Below are 22341 nucleotides of genomic sequence, written 5' to 3' on the forward strand. Positions count from 1 at the left end.
CATTAAAACAAAAATAAAATAAACTTGGCTACTTCTTGGAAAGTACGCACAGCTTGTAGCGCCTTATGTTTAGCAGATTAAAATGTGCTTGAGAGATGATTGATCGTTCTGGCATCTCTCCCAAAACTTATCCAAAACCCTGCACCCAAGTTTGAATACCAACAAAATATTTGGAAGTAATTCAAACACCCAAATGCCGACGCCATTACACAGTCTACAAACAGATAGATGCCTGAAGTATTTCAAACAAGCTCAAGCTCCCTAGATATCTGCAACCAATGGAGTACAAAAATAACTCTTCTACATCACCAAACCGTTGAGCTGGATCCATTTGGGGACATGTAAGTCAACCAACTCTTTATTCTAGACCTTGATTTTACTGCTACTACTGCTATTGTTATTATCATCATCACTATTATATTTGGTAACAATATCTTGATTTCAACATTGTCAGTCTAGCTAGGCATACGATATCCATGGCTTGATACCATCATAGCTAGGCCATTATAATAATATAGAAAACCGTTAATTAGCACAAAATTCTTTTTTCGAGCTATTACTTAGCATGAACTCAAAAGCTGCTTCAAAAATAATCTTATACTTCTGTTATTATGGTCATATATATTAAACATTCTGCAATAGAATTACTAGCTTATAATAGTGTTATAATGGCATTGGGAATATTTTTAGTAATATTGTGTAAGTATTAATGTAATCAACTTATGCATCAGATGCACGTGGAAGGAATCATTGATTGCTTGGAATTTTTTAGTGGACAGCAGATTGGAAATTTTCTAATGGAGTGCACGAGGCAAGGCATTATTGTTTTTTTTTTCTTTTTGATGAAAAGGTAAGGAATTGTTGTCGAAATTCAATAGCACCATTATGATGGAATTAAAAATATAAGCATTATAGACATTTATTTTCAAAGAAAGAATTCTACCTAAAAATTTGAAAAAATAAATTTGTGGACTATTATTTTATAAAATCATCATAGGTCAAGCACAAACATATGTTAAGGTCTGCGATATATCAATACTCATCCTAAAATTTCTGTTGCTTAGGGGTGGATGGTGTGTCTTAATGTACCTGTGGATTGGCAAAATTTTGATATAATCAGAGTACATAAGAACACACTTTGCCCCCCTTCCCATTACACTTGCATTCAGTTGTAAGGATAGCAGCCCTGAAATTTTGGTTTCTTCTAACTGAATTTATTTGTTTTTGGTTATGATTATAGTTAGTTTAAAAAAAAGATCAATAATTAAACACTAGTTTCGATCTCAGGGCTTAAAGCATCACACTTTATTTTAAACACCAGGCTGCCCGCCTCTTCTCAAAAACAGCTTTGTCGGATTTTCTATTTAAATTGAAAAACTAATGGGAAAAGAAGAGAAGGGGGAGAAGAAAGATTTTTTATATAAGCCTAGGTAAAAAGTAGGCCCCCTCCCTCCTCCTTTCTTATCTACTATCCAATTTTTGTCCTTTTGCTCTATTTCAATGGACAAGTTTCTTTTTCTTTTGTGGTGGTTCATTAGGACTATTTTCAGAAACTAAGTTTTCCCATTCCTTACTTCACAAAGAATGAGTCCACAATTATGCTCTTTTGAACATCACCATTGAGACACAATCGGGTTCTGTAATTAGTTTTAAGTAGCACTTAGCATTATCTAGCATCATCTACAAACCAAGGTTAACAGGGAGGCTCTTCTATACCTAGAACCTTGCAACCACTACAAGAAACTTGGACATTAGTGACGCTTTTTTTGGCTATTAGAGACGCTTAAAAGCGTTGGCGACGCTTTCCAAAGCGTCGGTAAAGCGTCGCCTATGCTACAGTGGAAAAAATATTTTCCGACGTTTTTAAAAGCGTCGCTAATTCCAATTTAGCGACGCTTTAAAGCGTCGCTCTTTCCCGACGCTTTAAAGCGTCGCTAATTTTCATTTGCAAAAAAAATACCATTTGCGGTCTGCATCTTCTCCTCCTCCATTCAGAAATACAAACAACCTCCCCGATCGGTACCTTCATTCTATCCGTGCAGAGTGGTTGGGTTTGGCTATAAAAACAGTTTTTTTTTCAGATCCGCCGATGTGGGACTAAAATAAGGTGATTTTTTGGCTTCCGACGACGCTTTTAAGGGTCGTTATTTAACAACGCTAAAAAGCGTCGTTAAAAGTGTCGTTAATTACATATTAACTTCGACGACGCTTTTAAGCGTCGTCATTAGCCGACGCTTTTAAAAAGCGTCGGCAAATGTTGACGGAAAAAAATTTTTGCCGACGCTTGGAATAAGCGTCGGCAAATAAGAGTCGGTAATGTTCTTTTTTTGTGTAGTGAACAGATGTTTCTTAGAAACCTTGTTTGGGAGTACTCGAATTTTCGTCGTAGTCAACCACAATGTCTAATGTTGCCATATGTATGATGCATTTCGGATGTTTGTAAAATTTTTGACTCATAACTTTTATATAGAATGCAATTTGTTTTTGCACCTCTAGAAACAAAATCATGACTCCACTGCTGTAGCCTGCAGTTTATTTGCTTGCACAAATGTGAGCCATGGAGCTTTGCATCAGGACCATGATCTATAAACAAAAATTGATGTGATAAGAAAAAAAGATGCTTCAGAAAATGAGAATAATCAATCTCTTGAAAGCATACAAAGCTATCAGCACATCAATCCCTATATATATATATATATACACACCTATACTTGGCTATATTGAAGTGGATCTCTACTTAAATTCGGTTCAGTCCACATTGGGCAATGAAAGTCTCACATCGATGATCCGATCTATTATCTAAACTGCGTATATACAAAAAATGATGTGATTTGGAGATCTCTAGCCTATGCCTTAAGTCCTACAAAATATATATAATTATCGTTGTCGGATTCTCATTATCCAATGTAGATTTGATTGGACCTAAGTTAAGATCCACTTGATTGTAGCCAAATCTGGCGTGTGTATGTATAGAGAAAAAGAGACAGAGGGGAGAGAGAGGTCATAGTTTTTACTATATAAATTATCAAACAGAATGCAATCGTTTGAGGCATAGACCCTTGGCGGCACATTTAACACAATGGATTGTGCACGTTAGATAGAACATGAATTATGTTTCCTTTTATGGTTTTTGACTCCAGAGAAGAGCAATTTCCAGACATACCGCACAAGTCACAAAATGCACCTAGAGCTGAGGGAAAAAAAATTTGAGACTTTCCTGCCCAATTTTTTATGATAAAAACATCTCAACTGTTCTACACTCAAGACCTTGAATGAAATTTGATGTGGTGGGCCCCCAAATACACTTCATGGCTCATATCTTTATGTGAATTTGGTATAAGCTTTCCCTATCAATCTTTTCCTTTTGCTATATATATAGAGCAAACTTTTCCCATCAATCATTGGCCTTTTGACCGGAGGAAAGAAGGTGGGGAAATAGGATAGCCTTTTTATTTCGTCAGGTGAAATGCTCCACCACAAGAGAATAATTTGAAGCTAAACAACTATGGATGCTAAAGCAAGAAGAGTCCCTTTGATGGATGTGGTAAAAAGATGAAACAAACGTAAAGACTTCTTCCTCATAGATCACATGAGAAAGGGGTGAAGTTCTTAGTAGGCCCCTGTTATGTGAGATAGATGCGCCTTTATGTCATTGGATTGGATTCCACTAGCACAAATGCTTGTTAATTGGCCTTTCCTAAAGTTAGCCTCTGAAGGATAGACATTATTTTCAGCAAGCATATCTTCTTGGGAATGATCTGTCTCCAACTCTAGATACTAGCACAAGTTGTTCAATTCTTCAAACGAATGATGTCCTGTTTAATAACTTCAAATTCATCTATTTCTTTAAATAATAATAACAATACGTAAATTCTAAACTACACCAATCCTCAGCACTAATACCTGAAAGAAGTGAATAGTCCCTCGGACAATGGAGTACATGAAGACAAACCAGCTAGAACCGGTGCAACGATTGGAGAATAAATGTATAGCTAATTTAGATTAACACTAATTAATACTAATTTCCGTCAACCATTGAGATTATATTATTGAAAAGGATACAATGGCGACAATAATAATTTTATCAGTTTTCTAGGGAAAAACTCATTAGATGTGAATTAACTAGATCTATTATCTAGCCACTAACTACGATTCAGTGTTAAGAATTATAACTGAGAGTTTGATGATCAATGTAGGTAGCATTAAGTCCCATGTATAATTCTTATTCATGAAAGCTAATTAAATGTTTTTATATATAATATGAAGTGTGTATATATAAGACTTTATCAAATTTTGGATAGCGTTTTAGACATTTTGCTAGGTCCAACCAAAATCCATTAATACTATTTTCTTTTAGAAGCACTAATGAAAAATGATTAGCGTGCTAATTTATGATGGATGGACTTGGTCACATGCATGCATGCATGCATGCATGCAAGCACAAATACGTACATACATGGATTCACATTTTATGAGGCGGCTTATAGTGAAGTTAGTCCTAAACATATTCCAGCAATTTGTTTATATTGCAATAGCTGATGCCTTTGGTTAAGGGTTGAACTTCCTCTTTAAATACATATATTTTGTTTTTCATTAGAAAAGAAAGGAAAATAGCTTCCCCATAATTGTAATAGAGTTCTAAGATCGAATATGGCCTCTAGCAGGACCGTAGATTGATTTTTATTCTTTAATTTTTTGATTTTCTAGTTTAAGATCTTATATTTAAACTTAATTTTATTCTGCGGCGGGAACTATATATATGAACAAGAAAATGACTACGTAATTATTTTCATGCTATAAATTTGTTTGTTGTTACTTCTTTAAAAATTAATTCTTTTCCATGATAAAAATATTTTGTTTTCATTTTTTATTATTTATTTTATGTCAACTTGAAATTATAAGCATCCTGATCTGATGGTTTATGATTTTTTGTTTTGAATATAAGATGCATTTCTAAGTTCTTACATAAATATTTTTACCATGAGATAACTGTATACAAATTTAATAGTGTACTATTGATTTATAGCTACATATATATTGAGTTTCTTGAATTATTCATCGTTGGAATGAGGAATTATAAAGAGATATTAACAATCCGATTGGTTTTTGGTTTCATCTAATCTTTTGCCCCCTTGAACTAAAACCCTGGCTCCGAGTCCAGTTCACATCGGCCTGATCTAAAATTGGGCCTAGCCGGATTTGCCCAAGCCTTTTGACCCATTTCTTTTCTAGGATATTATCCACTGCTATCCCAGCACAAGCTTAATTTTTCAATATCTTTTCCAACTCAACCGAGCTCTTAGTCATAGCAAATTGATGTAGTCGAATCAAAGAACATCCTCCTCCAACTCAAACCCGGGCTATGTTTGAGTAAGAAATTATAGAGTCAAATTGGATGATGTAAAATTCCACATAGTCATAGTCCTGAATCAGTTCTATTCAAACTGCATCCTAGAACATAGTGATAATCCTTTGATCCATCAATGCTTATTCGCCATCAATGTCAGTTAAAGTAAGAACTTATCCCATAAAATGTTGGATTAAGATTTGTCGTACCAGACATACCATGCCATTCCAATATTTGGTATGATAAACCTTACTGTATCGTACCATATATCAACACTGTAATAATATGGTGCATGTACGAGGTCTACTACTGAGACGACAAATCTACAGTTGGATGCCAATTAGATTCTAATTGAACTAGGGAAATGGACTCTTGCATTACTTATAGAATTTTTCTACAGACAATTCTCATCCAAATACAACTGTAAGGGTGCGATTTAGGGGGTGTTGGTTGGTGCACACCGAAAGCTTCTATGATGCGCACACATGGGTCAAGAAGAATACCCTCAGTAGCTTAAATATACTTGATCTTCGCCAAAGAGGAGAAAGTACACCAATAGCTTAAATAACTACAAAAAGATTTGGCAATATAAGAATTCTATCAAAGAAGCGGTGCCTACTGAGTAACAATGCACCAACGAGAGCACGGGGCACTGCTCGGAGAGTCTATCCTCGGTGTTGAAAAAATGGAAGAATAAGAAAAAAGAATTATATTTCTGTTTGTCTATTATAATGTACTGGAGCGGTCTTTATATGGTATTGTCACGCCCCGAACCCAGCACCCGGGTCCGGTACGCGACCGGCCGCATGAGCCTTAGAGCAGTGCCCTAAAGATCATGCAAGGCCTATGATTAACAAAAATTCCAATAAATCCACAATTAATTTAATAATTCAAATAGACAAATCCGACATGTCCAAATAAACAAATTGGTTCAATTACAAAGTCTTCAAATGTTCATCGACGTCAAAGAAGGATAAACAAACTAACTAACTAATAACTCTGGTACTCGCACTCTGCGCCCATCCCATCCAAATTTATGCATCCTGCAACTCTGGTAAAGAAAAAAGAAGAAGAGGAGGGTGAGCTTTACAGCCCAGTAAGAATCCTTACACATCCATACCAACACAATAATAATATGAATTCGAAAACCACGACAAATCGATGCACATTTCATGAAATCATAAACAGTTTCCATAAGACTCAAATAATCAATATAATTATGAACATCAAGCATCAATAAAAGTCCATAATTATACATCAAACATCAATGAAAGTCTGGCCACATAAGAATGATATAGTATATATATAGCTTATAAATCACTATGACTATTTTCAATGCTTTTTCTTCCCATTCCATGTTAACTTGATCCGGATCAATTATCTTTCCGACTTTGGGCTAAATCTCGGTCACATTTCTCAGCCTGTGGTGAGGCTACCAAATTATCACATTTTCAGCCTGTGGCGGGGCCTGCACATTATAGTTCCACATTTCTAGCCTGTGATGGGGCCTACCAAAGTATCACATTTTCAGCCTGTGGCGGGGCCTGCACATTATAGTTCCACATTTCTAGCTTGTGAGGGGGCCTACCAAAGTATCACATTTTCAGCCTGTGGCAGGGCCTGCACATTATAGTTCCACATTTCTAGCCTGTGAGGGGGCCTACCAAAGTACCACATTTTTAGCCTGTGACGGGGCCTGCCATAATAACAAGATAAACCCAAAGTCCCTTTTCATACAATCCAGTTTACCTCCACACATCAAATCCTTTTTATTTATTTCCGGCTTAAAACTAACCACGGTCACGTTTCCAGCCCGTGATGGGGCAACCAATCTCACCTGGTTAGTTTAGAGCACCACATCCATCAGTCCAATTATGTAGGTATAGGTTATGCGCATGCATGCATCCATCATGATACCAACCACAAGCAAATACGATCATAATATCAACCACAAGCCAACACGATCAAAATATAATTTAATATAAAACTATTCTTGATTTGTTTGGATCATAGCATATCATACATATCTAAGTATAAAAATATTTTATCATACAGGATTGGCGTACAAGGATCCTTACCGAAATTGTAGACTAACTCAAATACAGATCTGGATCACAACCTACGAGCTGGGGTGCTGAGTTCCCTGATCAAAACCTCCTGGCACTACTGACTCTTCCCCTACAACATCAATTATAAATCACAAACTAAATTATTTAATATTTAAATATTCTAAACCATAATTCACATCTACTATGGGGTCCATCACCAGGTCCCCAAACATCTCAATCCCTCCAGATCTAGGGCAGTCGGGGTGGCCCGACTCCCACCTTGTACCATCGGCCTATGTCGTCGCCAGCCGTGGCCGCAGCCATGCCGGCTACGATGGCCGGTCCCGATGAAGAGACCAACATAAAGGAATGATTCCTCTCTCTTCATGGTTGGGAATACATCTCTCTCCCTCAAATCTTTTTGATCCAAGGCCAATAGCCCTGATAGATGTGCCCTCTCCTTCCCCAACCCGACAACACCACTGGTCGAACCATCGCCGGCCGCCACTGTTGCAGTCGCCGGCGATGGTGGCCGACCAAGAGAGGGAGAGAAGAAGAAGTTTCTTCTCCTTCTTCTTCTTCTTCCCCCAAAACCGACACAGGGTCCCCTCCCCCTTCCTCCATTCATCCACGGAAAAACCACCGTGATGGTGGCTTGGCTTCCCCCACCTGACGGCAGCCACAGTGTCCAGGTCCCACCGTCGTCGCCGGCCGGCAGCGAACCGACAAGAGGGAGAGAAGAAGAGGGTGAAACCACGAGAGGAAGCCCTCGGTCCACCATCCCCATCTTCAAATAAATCATAGAAAATCCTCTCCGACCCTCACACAGACCCGACCGACCCCCAATGCCATGGATCTCGGCCATCCCGGCGGCCGGCGGCGGCCAAAAACTTGAAAGAAGAGGCCGAAACAGGGGTACCCTGTTTCGGGCTCTTCTCCGACGATTCACCGGCCAAAAACCCCTCCCACACGACCCAAAAACCAAGCAATGAAACGCAAGGAAGAAGCCACGCTTACCTCGGTCCGATGGGGGTGCTCCGGCGACCTTTCCGGCGACAAAATCGGAGAGGAAGACCTTCGGATCCCCAAGCTTCTTCGCCCGATTTGTGAGGAGTCTTCACGAAGGGAAGAGGTCGCTTTGCGGCCGGCCGGATCTCCTCTCCGGTGCTCGTCTCCTCCGGCGATCGACCTCACGCCGGACGCCGCCGCCTCCCTTTTTTTTTTTTGTTTCTTCTCCCACGATCGTGCCCTAGGCACGATCGTATATGGTGGATGGGCCCGGTCTTTTCGGGCCGGCCCGTCCACCCCTCTCTTTTTTTTTGGGGGGGGGGGGGTATTACAGGTACTACGAGGCTGACGAAGTTTGGTAAGGCCGATTAAGTTTCAATTATAAATTAATTAAGATGAAGTTTTATATTCCAGCAATTTGTTTATATTGCAATAGCTGATGCCTTTGGTTAAGGGTTGAACTTCCTCTTTAAATACATATATTTTGTTTTTCATTAGAAAAGAAAGGAAAATAGCTTCCCCATAATTGTAATAGAGTTCTAAGATCGAATATGGCCTCTAGCAGGACCGTAGATTGATTTTTATTCTTTAATTTTTTGATTTTCTAGTTTAAGATCTTATATTTAAACTTAATTTTATTCTGCGGCGGGAACTATATATATGAACAAGAAAATGACTACGTAATTATTTTCATGCTATAAATTTGTTTGTTGTTACTTCTTTAAAAATTAATTCTTTTCCATGATAAAAATATTTTGTTTTCATTTTTTATTATTTATTTTATGTCAACTTGAAATTATAAGCATCCTGATCTGATGGTTTATGATTTTTTGTTTTGAATATAAGATGCATTTCTAAGTTCTTACATAAATATTTTTACCATGAGATAACTGTATACAAATTTAATAGTGTACTATTGATTTATAGCTACATATATATTGAGTTTCTTGAATTATTCATCGTTGGAATGAGGAATTATAAAGAGATATTAACAATCCGATTGGTTTTTGGTTTCATCTAATCTTTTGCCCCCTTGAACTAAAACCCTGGCTCCGAGTCCAGTTCACATCGGCCTGATCTAAAATTGGGCCTAGCCGGATTTGCCCAAGCCTTTTGACCCATTTCTTTTCTAGGATATTATCCACTGCTATCCCAGCACAAGCTTAATTTTTCAATATCTTTTCCAACTCAACCGAGCTCTTAGTCATAGCAAATTGATGTAGTCGAATCAAAGAACATCCTCCTCCAACTCAAACCCGGGCTATGTTTGAGTAAGAAATTATAGAGTCAAATTGGATGATGTAAAATTCCACATAGTCATAGTCCTGAATCAGTTCTATTCAAACTGCATCCTAGAACATAGTGATAATCCTTTGATCCATCAATGCTTATTCGCCATCAATGTCAGTTAAAGTAAGAACTTATCCCATAAAATGTTGGATTAAGATTTGTCGTACCAGACATACCATGCCATTCCAATATTTGGTATGATAAACCTTACTGTATCGTACCATATATCAACACTGTAATAATATGGTGCATGTACGAGGTCTACTACTGAGACGACAAATCTACAGTTGGATGCCAATTAGATTCTAATTGAACTAGGGAAATGGACTCTTGCATTACTTATAGAATTTTTCTACAGACAATTCTCATCCAAATACAACTGTAAGGGTGCGATTTAGGGGGTGTTGGTTGGTGCACACCGAAAGCTTCTATGATGCGCACACATGGGTCAAGAAGAATACCCTCAGTAGCTTAAATATACTTGATCTTCGCCAAAGAGGAGAAAGTACACCAATAGCTTAAATAACTACAAAAAGATTTGGCAATATAAGAATTCTATCAAAGAAGCGGTGCCTACTGAGTAACAATGCACCAACGAGAGCACGGGGCACTGCTCGGAGAGTCTATCCTCGGTGTTGAAAAAATGGAAGAATAAGAAAAAAGAATTATATTTCTGTTTGTCTATTATAATGTACTGGAGCGGTCTTTATATGGTATTGTCACGCCCCGAACCCAGCACCCGGGTCCGGTACGCGACCGGCCGCATGAGCCTTAGAGCAGTGCCCTAAAGATCATGCAAGGCCTATGATTAACAAAAATTCCAATAAATCCACAATTAATTTAATAATTCAAATAGACAAATCCGACATGTCCAAATAAACAAATTGGTTCAATTACAAAGTCTTCAAATGTTCATCGACGTCAAAGAAGGATAAACAAACTAACTAACTAATAACTCTGGTACTCGCACTCTGCGCCCATCCCATCCAAATTTATGCATCCTGCAACTCTGGTAAAGAAAAAAGAAGAAGAGGAGGGTGAGCTTTACAGCCCAGTAAGAATCCTTACACATCCATACCAACACAATAATAATATGAATTCGAAAACCACGACAAATCGATGCACATTTCATGAAATCATAAACAGTTTCCATAAGACTCAAATAATCAATATAATTATGAACATCAAGCATCAATAAAAGTCCATAATTATACATCAAACATCAATGAAAGTCTGGCCACATAAGAATGATATAGTATATATATAGCTTATAAATCACTATGACTATTTTCAATGCTTTTTCTTCCCATTCCATGTTAACTTGATCCGGATCAATTATCTTTCCGACTTTGGGCTAAATCTCGGTCACATTTCTCAGCCTGTGGTGAGGCTACCAAATTATCACATTTTCAGCCTGTGGCGGGGCCTGCACATTATAGTTCCACATTTCTAGCCTGTGATGGGGCCTACCAAAGTATCACATTTTCAGCCTGTGGCGGGGCCTGCACATTATAGTTCCACATTTCTAGCTTGTGAGGGGGCCTACCAAAGTATCACATTTTCAGCCTGTGGCAGGGCCTGCACATTATAGTTCCACATTTCTAGCCTGTGAGGGGGCCTACCAAAGTACCACATTTTTAGCCTGTGACGGGGCCTGCCATAATAACAAGATAAACCCAAAGTCCCTTTTCATACAATCCAGTTTACCTCCACACATCAAATCCTTTTTATTTATTTCCGGCTTAAAACTAACCACGGTCACGTTTCCAGCCCGTGATGGGGCAACCAATCTCACCTGGTTAGTTTAGAGCACCACATCCATCAGTCCAATTATGTAGGTATAGGTTATGCGCATGCATGCATCCATCATGATACCAACCACAAGCAAATACGATCATAATATCAACCACAAGCCAACACGATCAAAATATAATTTAATATAAAACTATTCTTGATTTGTTTGGATCATAGCATATCATACATATCTAAGTATAAAAATATTTTATCATACAGGATTGGCGTACAAGGATCCTTACCGAAATTGTAGACTAACTCAAATACAGATCTGGATCACAACCTACGAGCTGGGGTGCTGAGTTCCCTGATCAAAACCTCCTGGCACTACTGACTCTTCCCCTACAACATCAATTATAAATCACAAACTAAATTATTTAATATTTAAATATTCTAAACCATAATTCACATCTACTATGGGGTCCATCACCAGGTCCCCAAACATCTCAATCCCTCCAGATCTAGGGCAGTCGGGGTGGCCCGACTCCCACCTTGTACCATCGGCCTATGTCGTCGCCAGCCGTGGCCGCAGCCATGCCGGCTACGATGGCCGGTCCCGATGAAGAGACCAACATAAAGGAATGATTCCTCTCTCTTCATGGTTGGGAATACATCTCTCTCCCTCAAATCTTTTTGATCCAAGGCCAATAGCCCTGATAGATGTGCCCTCTCCTTCCCCAACCCGACAACACCATTGGTCGAACCATCGCCGGCCGCCACTGTTGCAGTCGCCGGCGATGGTGGCCGACCAAGAGAGGGAGAGAAGAAGAAGTTTCTTCTCCTTCTTCTTCTTCTTCCCCCAAAACCGACACAGGGTCCCCTCCCCCTTCCTCCATTCATCCACGGAAAAACCACCGTGATGGTGGCTTGGCTTCCCCCACCTGACGGCAGCCACAGTGTCCAGGTCCCACCGTCGTCGCCGGCCGGCAGCGAACCGACAAGAGGGAGAGAAGAAGAGGGTGAAACCACGAGAGGAAGCCCTCGGTCCACCATCCCCATCTTCAAATAAATCATAGAAAATCCTCTCCGACCCTCACACAGACCCGACCGACCCCCAATGCCATGGATCTCGGCCATCCCGGCGGCCGGCGGCGGCCAAAAACTTGAAAGAAGAGGCCGAAACAGGGGTACCCTGTTTCGGGCTCTTCTCCGACGATTCACCGGCCAAAAACCCCTCCCACACGACCCAAAAACCAAGCAATGAAACGCAAGGAAGAAGCCACGCTTACCTCGGTCCGATGGGGGTGCTCCGGCGACCTTTCCGGCGACAAAATCGGAGAGGAAGACCTTCGGATCCCCAAGCTTCTTCGCCCGATTTGTGAGGAGTCTTCACGAAGGGAAGAGGTCGCTTTGCGGCCGGCCGGATCTCCTCTCCGGTGCTCGTCTCCTCCGGCGATCGACCTCACGCCGGACGCCGCCGCCTCCCTTTTTTTTTTTTGTTTCTTCTCCCACGATCGTGCCCTAGGCACGATCGTATATGGTGGATGGGCCCGGTCTTTTCGGGCCGGCCCGTCCACCCCTCTCTTTTTTTTGGGGGGGGGGTATTACAGGTACTACGAGGCTGACGAAGTTTGGTAAGGCCGATTAAGTTTCAATTATAAATTAATTAAGATGAAGTTTTATAAGATCAATTAAGTTTGGCATAATCAATTAATCAATGGTAACACACGGTTTGTACACTAAAAATATTCTAAATATTCTACCAAGTCGTTTTCACTCGGTTAAAATAACCCGCGGCCTCTCTCCTCCCTTGTTTCGTACGTTTCCTCGCTCATGCACCGTCCATTCCGGTCAACCGACGCGGAACGTCTTAACAAAACCCCACCCGAACCCCTCGCCCAATCACCGGGTCGCACTTTCAGCAAAATCACCGGGTCGCACCCTCCGAACCCAATCGGCAATCGTAGCCCGCTACGTGCACCGAAGAACTGGCCGGTGACCGGCTACCGCCCGTACCTCTCGTCCTCCGCGATTCCACTTTCTTCCCCCGAGTCAACCGGCGGTGGGGTGTCCGAAAAGCCAGGCGAAATATTCGATTGGATGTCACCAATTTCTTCTATTTACGGATACCGCCCCGGTAACTCCCTTGCTTTCCCCGTCCAATCCATTAAAAAACCCTCTCCAGGGTTCCTTCATCGACCATCCTCAACCTCTCTCTGTGCGTGTATATATATACCTTTGTTTGTTCTCGGGGATCTTCCTTTAGCTCTTCAACAAAACCAGAGCCATGGCTGGCCTCCGTAGCAAGACCATGGCTCTGGCTCTCATTCTCCTCGTGAGGTCGCTTTCCTTCTTTCTTCCATCCTCTGCAAAGCTTCAGAGGCTAGAGCACCCTTTAAAGCATGATGGGTCTCTAAGCCTTCTGGTGATCGGAGACTGGGGAAGGAAAGGAGAATATAATCAATCCGAAGTCGCAGCTCAGGTGGGATTCCCTGCTTCTCATCTTTTTTTCTTTTTCTTTCTTTTTTTACTTTCTGTTCTTTTAGACTCAGAGACGACAAGAAGTTTTTATCTGTCCCTCTGCATTCATAAATGAGAGGTTCCAATTCCCTTCTTCTCAATCTCTGTTTGTTCTCCTTTTCTTTTTTGTTTTAATATTTAGAAAGTACCTCTTTTTCTGAAAAACTCGATATAATGAGTATGCTTGCAGGTAAGCACTCATTTGGTTGGCCACTTTTCTTCTTGTTTTTTATTTTAATGAACAAAAAGTTATATATATATATATATATATATATATATATATATATATATATATATATATATATATATATATGGGACGACTTGGAGTATCAAGGTGCCCAAGAGCAGCTGGAATAAATTGCGATAATGGCTAGAGTAGATTTGGAATGTCATAATTAATTGAACAGCAAATTAATTTGGCGGCCATTTCTAGCTTGCATTGGTTTCTGATTCATTTGAATTCGTAGAATTGGATGGGTCCAAGTAATATCTCAGCTAAGTTTCATAAAAATTGAAATGGTTAAGTGATCATTATTTAACTAGGTGTACAGTTTCTTCTGTCATTAGGGATTATTGAATTGCTTTAACTTTATAATCCAAGGATGGGTAAATCTTAGATCATTTTGTTTATGGTTCAGAAAAATTTCTCTCCTCTCTAGCAAAGATACTGGAAATGCTTGGTGCAAACTGTCACGCTCCATATTTGGAGCATGACATGACCGTACTATCGAGGAATACAACCCATTATAACACGAAACCAACATTACATTTAGATTTCAAATCTATCTTAGCTTCTAAATTTATCTAAAAAATATATATATAATAAATAAATATTTGATTTTATTATCCATTAGAGGCAGCCAATATTGGTTCAGAGCAACTACATCAAATATAAATACAAACCCATAGTCCTTGATATTTAGAAGATTACTAAGCTTCAAATTCATAAATAACTAAAAAACTAAAGTTCTTCTATATAATTCGTCAAGTTTGCTAGCATGAACTCCAAGCCTAGACCATCCTTCGTCTTACTGACCCTATTCACCTAGAAAGAAAAATAAAAAATAGAGATATATGAGCGACATAGTTCAGTAAGTAAACTTTTCATTACTTTACTAGATCAAGCATAAATATTTTTATGCCAATGCATTAAAAAAATAACAGATATTACAAATAAAATATTTTATAGTATAGTATATTAAAATAAGTTATAAAGCCAATCGTGCATACATAAATCATTCATGTTTTTTATAAACATAGTTTCAATTTGTATTGTAAATAAATTCATAAATCATTCTTCATATTATTTAACCCTATCAAAAATCAAAATATTGCTCACTAATATTCGTGCCACGTTCACTTTATATTCGTAACATGGTCATAATCGACTGCATGTCACAGTCTGCCAACTGTTATACCTGTTGGTGGGGTATTACCAACTATTATACCCACTGACGAGGGACGTTACCAACTATTGCACCCGCTGGCGAGGGCCATTAATTACCAACTATTGTATCTGCTGGCGAGGGTTGTTATCAACTATTATATCCACTAGTGAGGTCCATTACCAACTATTATACCCGCTAGCGAGGACCGTACACAGTTATTTGAGAGCCTTTCAAATACTTATATCTTTTTTCTTAAAACATACACAAATAGATAAAAATACTAATGGTATGAATAGATTCATATTTCATAACAAAGCTATTTTATTAAAACATTCATAGAACTATTTTTCATAATAAATTCTGATTTTTATGGCACATATGCCGATCTATAATTTCTAAAAAAAATATGATATTTTCACGAGCGAATCTTTTGTAGAAAAAATATGATAATTTGAAAAGCAATAAGGAGTGTAAAATCTGTTTATTTCTTTTGTCTTGGACTGTCAGACTTTGCTATGCGACTCCGCTAGACCTATTTAAAATATTAATAATGAAATTAATTTCTAATTGATGATTTTAATTTTTGATTGGCCCAATAGGCATATAAATCGAGCACCAGAACGGATTAGGGCCCTTTACAGGGGTTAACTTGGATTTGTAGATCAATTCGATAGGATCCAATACTGGATTCCGATCTTCTAGAGAGAGAAAGTAGAGAGAGAAACAAAGAGAAGAGAGAGAAAGAAAGGGATGGTTCTCTCTCTCCTCCTCTTCTCCTTCTTTTCTTCTTTTTTCTTCTTTCTTCTTTCTTGGCAAAACAGAAGAGAAAGGGGGCAGTTGGTGGCTGTGACCATGGTGGCGGACAGCAAAGGGCAGCCAATGACGGCAGCCAATCAGCCAAATTCGGTGGAAGAAGACCGAAACAGGGGTGCCCTATTTCGGAAGAAGTTTCCGCGATTGCGGGCTCAAACCAAAGAAAATGAAGGCCCAAAACATCAAAGAAGGAGAAGAAGATGAAAGACTCTTATCTCAATTCAGCGAGGCATTTCGGCGACTCTTTCTGGTGAAAATTGGAGGAAGAACCTCGGAAAGAAGGCTTGGAATCGACGAACATCTTTGGCGATTCTAGTGGTGAAACTCAAAGGAGGAGAAGCCTTAAATAGATGATTCCTAGGATTTTTGGTTGGCCTTTGGATCGCTCTAGGACTCTCAAAGTCCGGCGATATCAGAGGAGGAAGAAGACTCCGGTCGGAAGTCTTCTTCTCCCTATTGCGAGCAACAGGGCTCACTTGTTCTTAATGGGCCTTGGCCTCTCGGGCCGGCCATTAGCCCAAATAAACCGGCTATTGCACAAACTAGACTAGAGATCCCTCCAAGTCAGTAATTCATAAAATTGGAAATATTCAGGCCAATTACAGAGCAAGACTCAGGCAACCTAACTTGATCTGATCCAGATGGGAAGGATTGGAGAGGAGCTAGATATAGATTTTGTAATATCGGCTGGCGATAATTTCTATGAAGATGGATTAACAGGCATCGATGACAAGGCATTCGAGGAGTCATTTACCGACATATACACTGCAAAGAGCTTACAAAAGCCATGGTATACCGGTAAGTTATCTAAGACATGATAATTTGCCAACACTTACTTTGTCTTCTAAGCCAATCATTCTTAGATGTTGAATTAAATCATGTTATTGTGAATTCGTTCTAGTTCTGGGAAATCACGACTATAGGGGTGACGCGCTAGCACAATTGAATCCTGTCCTCCAAAAGATTGACAGCCGTTGGATTTGCATGAGATCTTTTATTGTTAATGCAGGTGAAGAACTTTTTCGTTTGTCCTTCGATCATGGGTCTGAGTTAGAGGACAAGAACACATCTAACTTCTGTTTACTCTTCTTCTTTATCTTAGAAATGGTGGAGTTTTTCTTTGTGGATACATCTCCCTTTGTGGAATCATATTGGACAGATCCAGAGGACCATCACTATGATTGGAGGGATGTCGCTCCTCGTGAAAATTATATCTCGAATCTCTTGAAGGTAAATTCATAACATTCCATTCCTCCACTAGAGATTTTTATGTATGATCCTGAGCTTTAATCCAATCATCAAATCGAGTTTCTGCAGGACTTCAGCGCATGTAGATTTGAAATACTTTAGTTCCTCAATATAATTCTGGGGAAGAAGCACTAGAACTAAATTTCTTTGTACTTCTTATTAGGATTTGGATAAGTCGCTGAAAGAATCTTCAGCAACATGGAAGATTGCTGTGGGACACCATGCCATAAGAAGCGTCAGCGAGCATGGCGACACCCAAGAGCTCCTGAAACTGCTGCTCCCAATTCTTAAGGTAAATGGATTTCGACGCATTATACACATAGGACTGGTTTGGATTAAAGTTTTCATGCTTACAGCTTTCGAAAAGTCTCGGTTAAAGTCCTGTAATCGCGGCATTATTGCAGGCTAATGAAGTCGACTTGTATATAAATGGGCACGACCATTGCCTCGAGCATATTAGTAGTAGAGACAGGTAAATGTTTAATAGCTCTACAAGATTAATATAGCTAGAAAATGTATTCTCATTAGAGTTTTTTGATCTTATGGTGACGATTATACTTGCAGTCCACTCCAATATCTAACAAGTGGAGGCGGCTCAAAGGCATGGAGGGGAATCTTCACTCCGAATTCAGACAAACTTCAGTTCTTCCATGATGGCCAGGGGTTTATGTCACTTGAATTAACCAAGACAAATGCTGATGTGGTGTTCTATGATGTCTTCGGCCGAGTCCTGTACAAATGGAGCATGGCCAAACAGCTTCACCCTGCGATGTAGGAGAAGTGAACACAGAAAGCATGGCATGAGCCACTTGTAGATACTATAGCCATTGGAGGAGTTGTTAGTAGGATGAGGGTACCAGCATACTGATATGGTGTATCATGGGGTGCATGCCAAGATAATGGTATAAGTGCAGCCCATCAATTAGAGCTGGATGAGAAGTCTGCTAGAAAAAAAAAATCAAAAATAAGCAGAGGATTTGAGGAGGATTACTTCCACCAAATGTATTAGTTTTGTTGAACTTAGATAATACAACATTACCAGTTTAGTTGTGATCAATCTTTTTGCTGGCAGTAGCCATCCCACTAGCTTTCATCATTAACTTCACAGTGATTTGGTTTGTTTCAATCTCTGTATAGGATAATGGACACACAAGAGGGGCCTATGTTTGAAATTACAAAAATTGGACTGGGTCTGTGAATGTTGCCATGGTGACCCATTGTGCGCATAATGGAAGCTAGGATGAGGCAAGCACAAGTGGTTATGCTCATCTCTTTGGAATTTAGAGTGGGGATGACTTCAACCAGGATCCTCTTAGGTGTGCGGGCCACACCGTAGAGTGTTGTGCAGCCCTCGATAGCGAGTTGGACAACCATCAAATAATGCGCACCGTGTGTGGCACCTACATGCTCGTGGATTATCTTGTTTGGCGACCATCTATCTCCTAATAATGATCATCGAGGGCCTGCACAGCATTCTACGATACTTTTTGACCTTCCTTGCAGCCAAATTCAACAAATCAAGGCTGATTTCTGAAAAAAAGAAAAAGAGCAAAGGAACAAACTTTTTTGAACCGGAGAACTCGTGTACGACGGCACAAATAATTGAAACAGAATCCCTACCCTGAAAAGAACCAGTGAATTTTGTCATCTTTAAGCAACCATCAGAATCAAATGTGCACCAAGCTCATCCTCCCTAACCAATAAAAAAAAAAAGAGTGGAGATCAGAAAACGACAGAAACTGAATATTTTCTTGCTTTATGCTTCAATATGGGTACTTTATGTCACCAACGATAGAAAATGGACGAAGAAATCATCCTTTTACTTTTCAACGGTAGAATATAATTGAACTGACAGAGTTTGGACAGCTAGATAGGCATACAGTGGCACAAATTAAAGAAAGCTTGCAAGGCGTATGAACGCAGGAGTAGAGCAAGTTTTGTTACCTTGATGTAGATGGTTCACGCAGCAAACGAAACAAATTCCTTTATGATAAGATAATATGAGGACCATGCGAGTATATATTTAGTCCCATATTGATTATTTACTTAGTAAATTTTGAATACTTATACAAAATTAAGAAATCCAAATAATACTTTTCAGCTAGTCTTTGTGGATGAGATCTGGGTTGTTACAAATAGTATCAGAGCGCACTCGGCTCATAACCTATGTAGACTAGGAGACACTATAGCACGGATTCATTGGGGCTGACCATAGGCCGATCGTTGTGCTTGTAATTAGATTTACATAGATTTGAATCCTTAGTCTGATGAGGACGTCAGAGCTTAAACGAGGAGAATATGTAAGGACGGCGTGTATTTAGTCCCACATCGGTTATTCACTGAGTAGATCTTGGGTACCCATACAGAATCAAGGAACCTAAATAATACCTTTCGGTTAGCCATTTTGGATGAGCCCTGAATTATTACAAATGGTATCAGAGCGAAATATGTGAGGACCTATATGGGCGTGTATTTAGTCCTACATTGATTATTCGCAAGGTAGATTTTGGGTACTTATACAGAATCAAGAAACTCAAATAATACTTTCTATCTAACCTTTTTGGACGAGGTCTGAGTTGTTACAGATTAAGCCTGGACTAAGATAATTTCGATACTTGATGCTGCTGAAAAGCATGTGCAACTGAACCGTTTGTGTCACTGCGATCCATGAATTAATAATGACCTCCAAGAGGAAACTTTTTTTTTTCATCCTTAACATGAAAATAACCTTCCAATATGTTAGCTTTGCTGTGCTATCAGAGGGAGAGAAATTATATCCTACATCGTATGCACCATGTGGCTATGCATGCAGCTAATTATATTTGCTCATTTCTATAACAGTATGATACACCAAAATGAGGACTTGATGAATAAGTTTTATGAGAATGACTGGCTGTGATTGGTTGCATATATGGCTACGTGGTGCATACAGTGTAGTATAATTTATTCTCATTTATATATGCTATGGCATACATCAGCATGAGGCAGCATATTAGCACTAGATAATTGCCCAGGAAAGTTTGTGCTCGAAGAAACAGCTGATGTTGATGTTTCAGTAAAGCTCCTTCGCATATTGATATGCGAAGTGGTACCTGAGGGACCCTCAAAACTCCTCTGTGGTTAAGGCAAACGCCTATTAGCCCCAAACACCTAAAATATTTAAGAAATGCAACTTGATTAAGCCATTTCTTGTGCTCTCTTACCAAGGAGACAAGTACTTCCACCGATACAAACTTATGCGTCCCCAAACCTAATGCTACTCCACAGGATAATTACTGAAACTGCGAGTGCTAGTAAAGAAATCGTTGAAGCGCAAGCAACCCTATTTGAATAATTTACCTTTTGCCCTTCAAAATAATAATAATAATAATGCAGACTTATCTTATCTCAATTGTTACTAAATGCAGACAGGACCGGCCAGTCAAAGTGGAAAACCCCTGAATCGGTCACTTGTCTGGTCCCACCATTATGGATTATCCAAGCAACTCTATTCACTAATTTGTTCTTACAATTTAGAGAACAAATATGTATAAAAATTATCTAAGCAATCTTATTTGACTAATCTGACTTCACAGTTTACAGAAAATGATGAATAATTTTCTTCTTTGAATGTCTCTCTTTGGTCGCAGAATTGCATTTTATAATGAATGACTTCACTGTGGGACAAGAGAATGCATCAGATCATGACAAGAAATGTTACACGACTAAATCAGCAAACTTAAAGATATACATATACATATACATATACATATATACATATACATATATATATACATATATATATATATATATATATGCGCGCGCGCGCGCGCGCGCGCCCGTGTGTGTATTGCCAATTCTACAGGGAGTACTTCTAAGGGTATACAAAAATCTTAGATAGTGATATTTGAGCTCTAGGGTGGTATTTGTGCCCTGCAACCTACCTCCTTCCCTGAGGCAAACCCTTAAAGAGAGGGGTGCTAACCAACCGTGCTAACACTACTTGTACATCACACAAAAGAGTCACATAATAGATGCAGAGTTTATTTGATTGATTCATTCATAGGCATATTATACAACAATAAATATATGCAATCAATTATCAGATTAATCAAGAGATTATGTGTCAATTCTGTAACTTCTTTGCGCTACAAGGTAAGCCTTTGAGAGAGATATACCAACCAATTAAGCTAATAGCTGCTGGCATCTCACATAAATAAGACACAATAAATGGAGAGATGAATTAGTTTTGTGAAGATATCATGTTAGATCAACCGAACAGCTATGCCCTGTTATTTGTCATGGCTTTGCCTCGAACATTTATCCATACGAAGGAAGAGAACATTCATTAGCTTATCAATAAGTAAAAGGGTTTCCAAAAGTAACAAACCAACTTCAAAACACAAGCAATGATTCTCGGTTGGTTAAACTGATTAGGGAAAGGATCAGTACTGCTTCTTGAATTATGAACTGGACCCCCAGCTTGTCTTCAGAACTTGGATAATATCTTCCCTGTGTCCTTAATAACATGCCTTCCATCTGAACTACTTCACATGAGGATATGTTTGTTGGCAGTGTCACGTCAGAATGTTCATCAAAGACAAAAAATCTTCAAGCCTTATACAGGAAATTAATGCATGATGCCCTTCCAACGTTGTGTCAAAAGATAAGTCATCTGAACTCTTTACATTCCAGTAAACCAAGAAAGGGGCATCAAATCATCCAATTATCCTCACGAGCCAAAAAATTAGCTACAAAATGCGATGCCATTTCACCATCTATCCTAGAGAAGAAGAGGACAAACATTTGAATGGAAGAGAGATGAGGACTCGGGACATGATGAGCCCTGCGAACCCGAAATCAAATTTATTATATTTAAATAGCAAATAATTATGTTAATCAAGCTCGTTTGTATCCGCGTAACTATTTATATCTCAAAACAAGAAAAGTTATACATTATCTATAG

The 22341-nt window shown here is 39.2% G+C and overlaps 1 protein-coding gene across 1 annotated transcript; it reads left to right on the top strand.

Moving 5' to 3' along the window:
• The first annotated feature begins 13584 nt into the window (after positions 1-13584).
• On the top strand, positions 13585-18453 carry LOC103705812 (purple acid phosphatase 17). Its single transcript, XM_039134379.3, has 7 exons — positions 13585-13909; positions 16790-16946; positions 17050-17157; positions 17251-17378; positions 17560-17688; positions 17801-17868; positions 17961-18453. Exons 1-7 carry the CDS (start codon positions 13715-13717, stop codon positions 18169-18171), a joined length of 996 nt encoding a protein of 331 aa, XP_038990307.3. The 5' UTR covers positions 13585-13714; the 3' UTR covers positions 18172-18453.
• The last annotated feature ends 3888 nt before the right edge of the window (positions 18454-22341 follow it).

This window comes from Phoenix dactylifera, chromosome 15 (assembly GCF_051530095.1).
Source record: "Phoenix dactylifera cultivar Ajwa chromosome 15, Ajwa_hap1_PhDact_Kaust_v1.1, whole genome shotgun sequence".
NCBI lineage: Eukaryota > Viridiplantae > Streptophyta > Magnoliopsida > Arecales > Arecaceae > Phoenix > Phoenix dactylifera.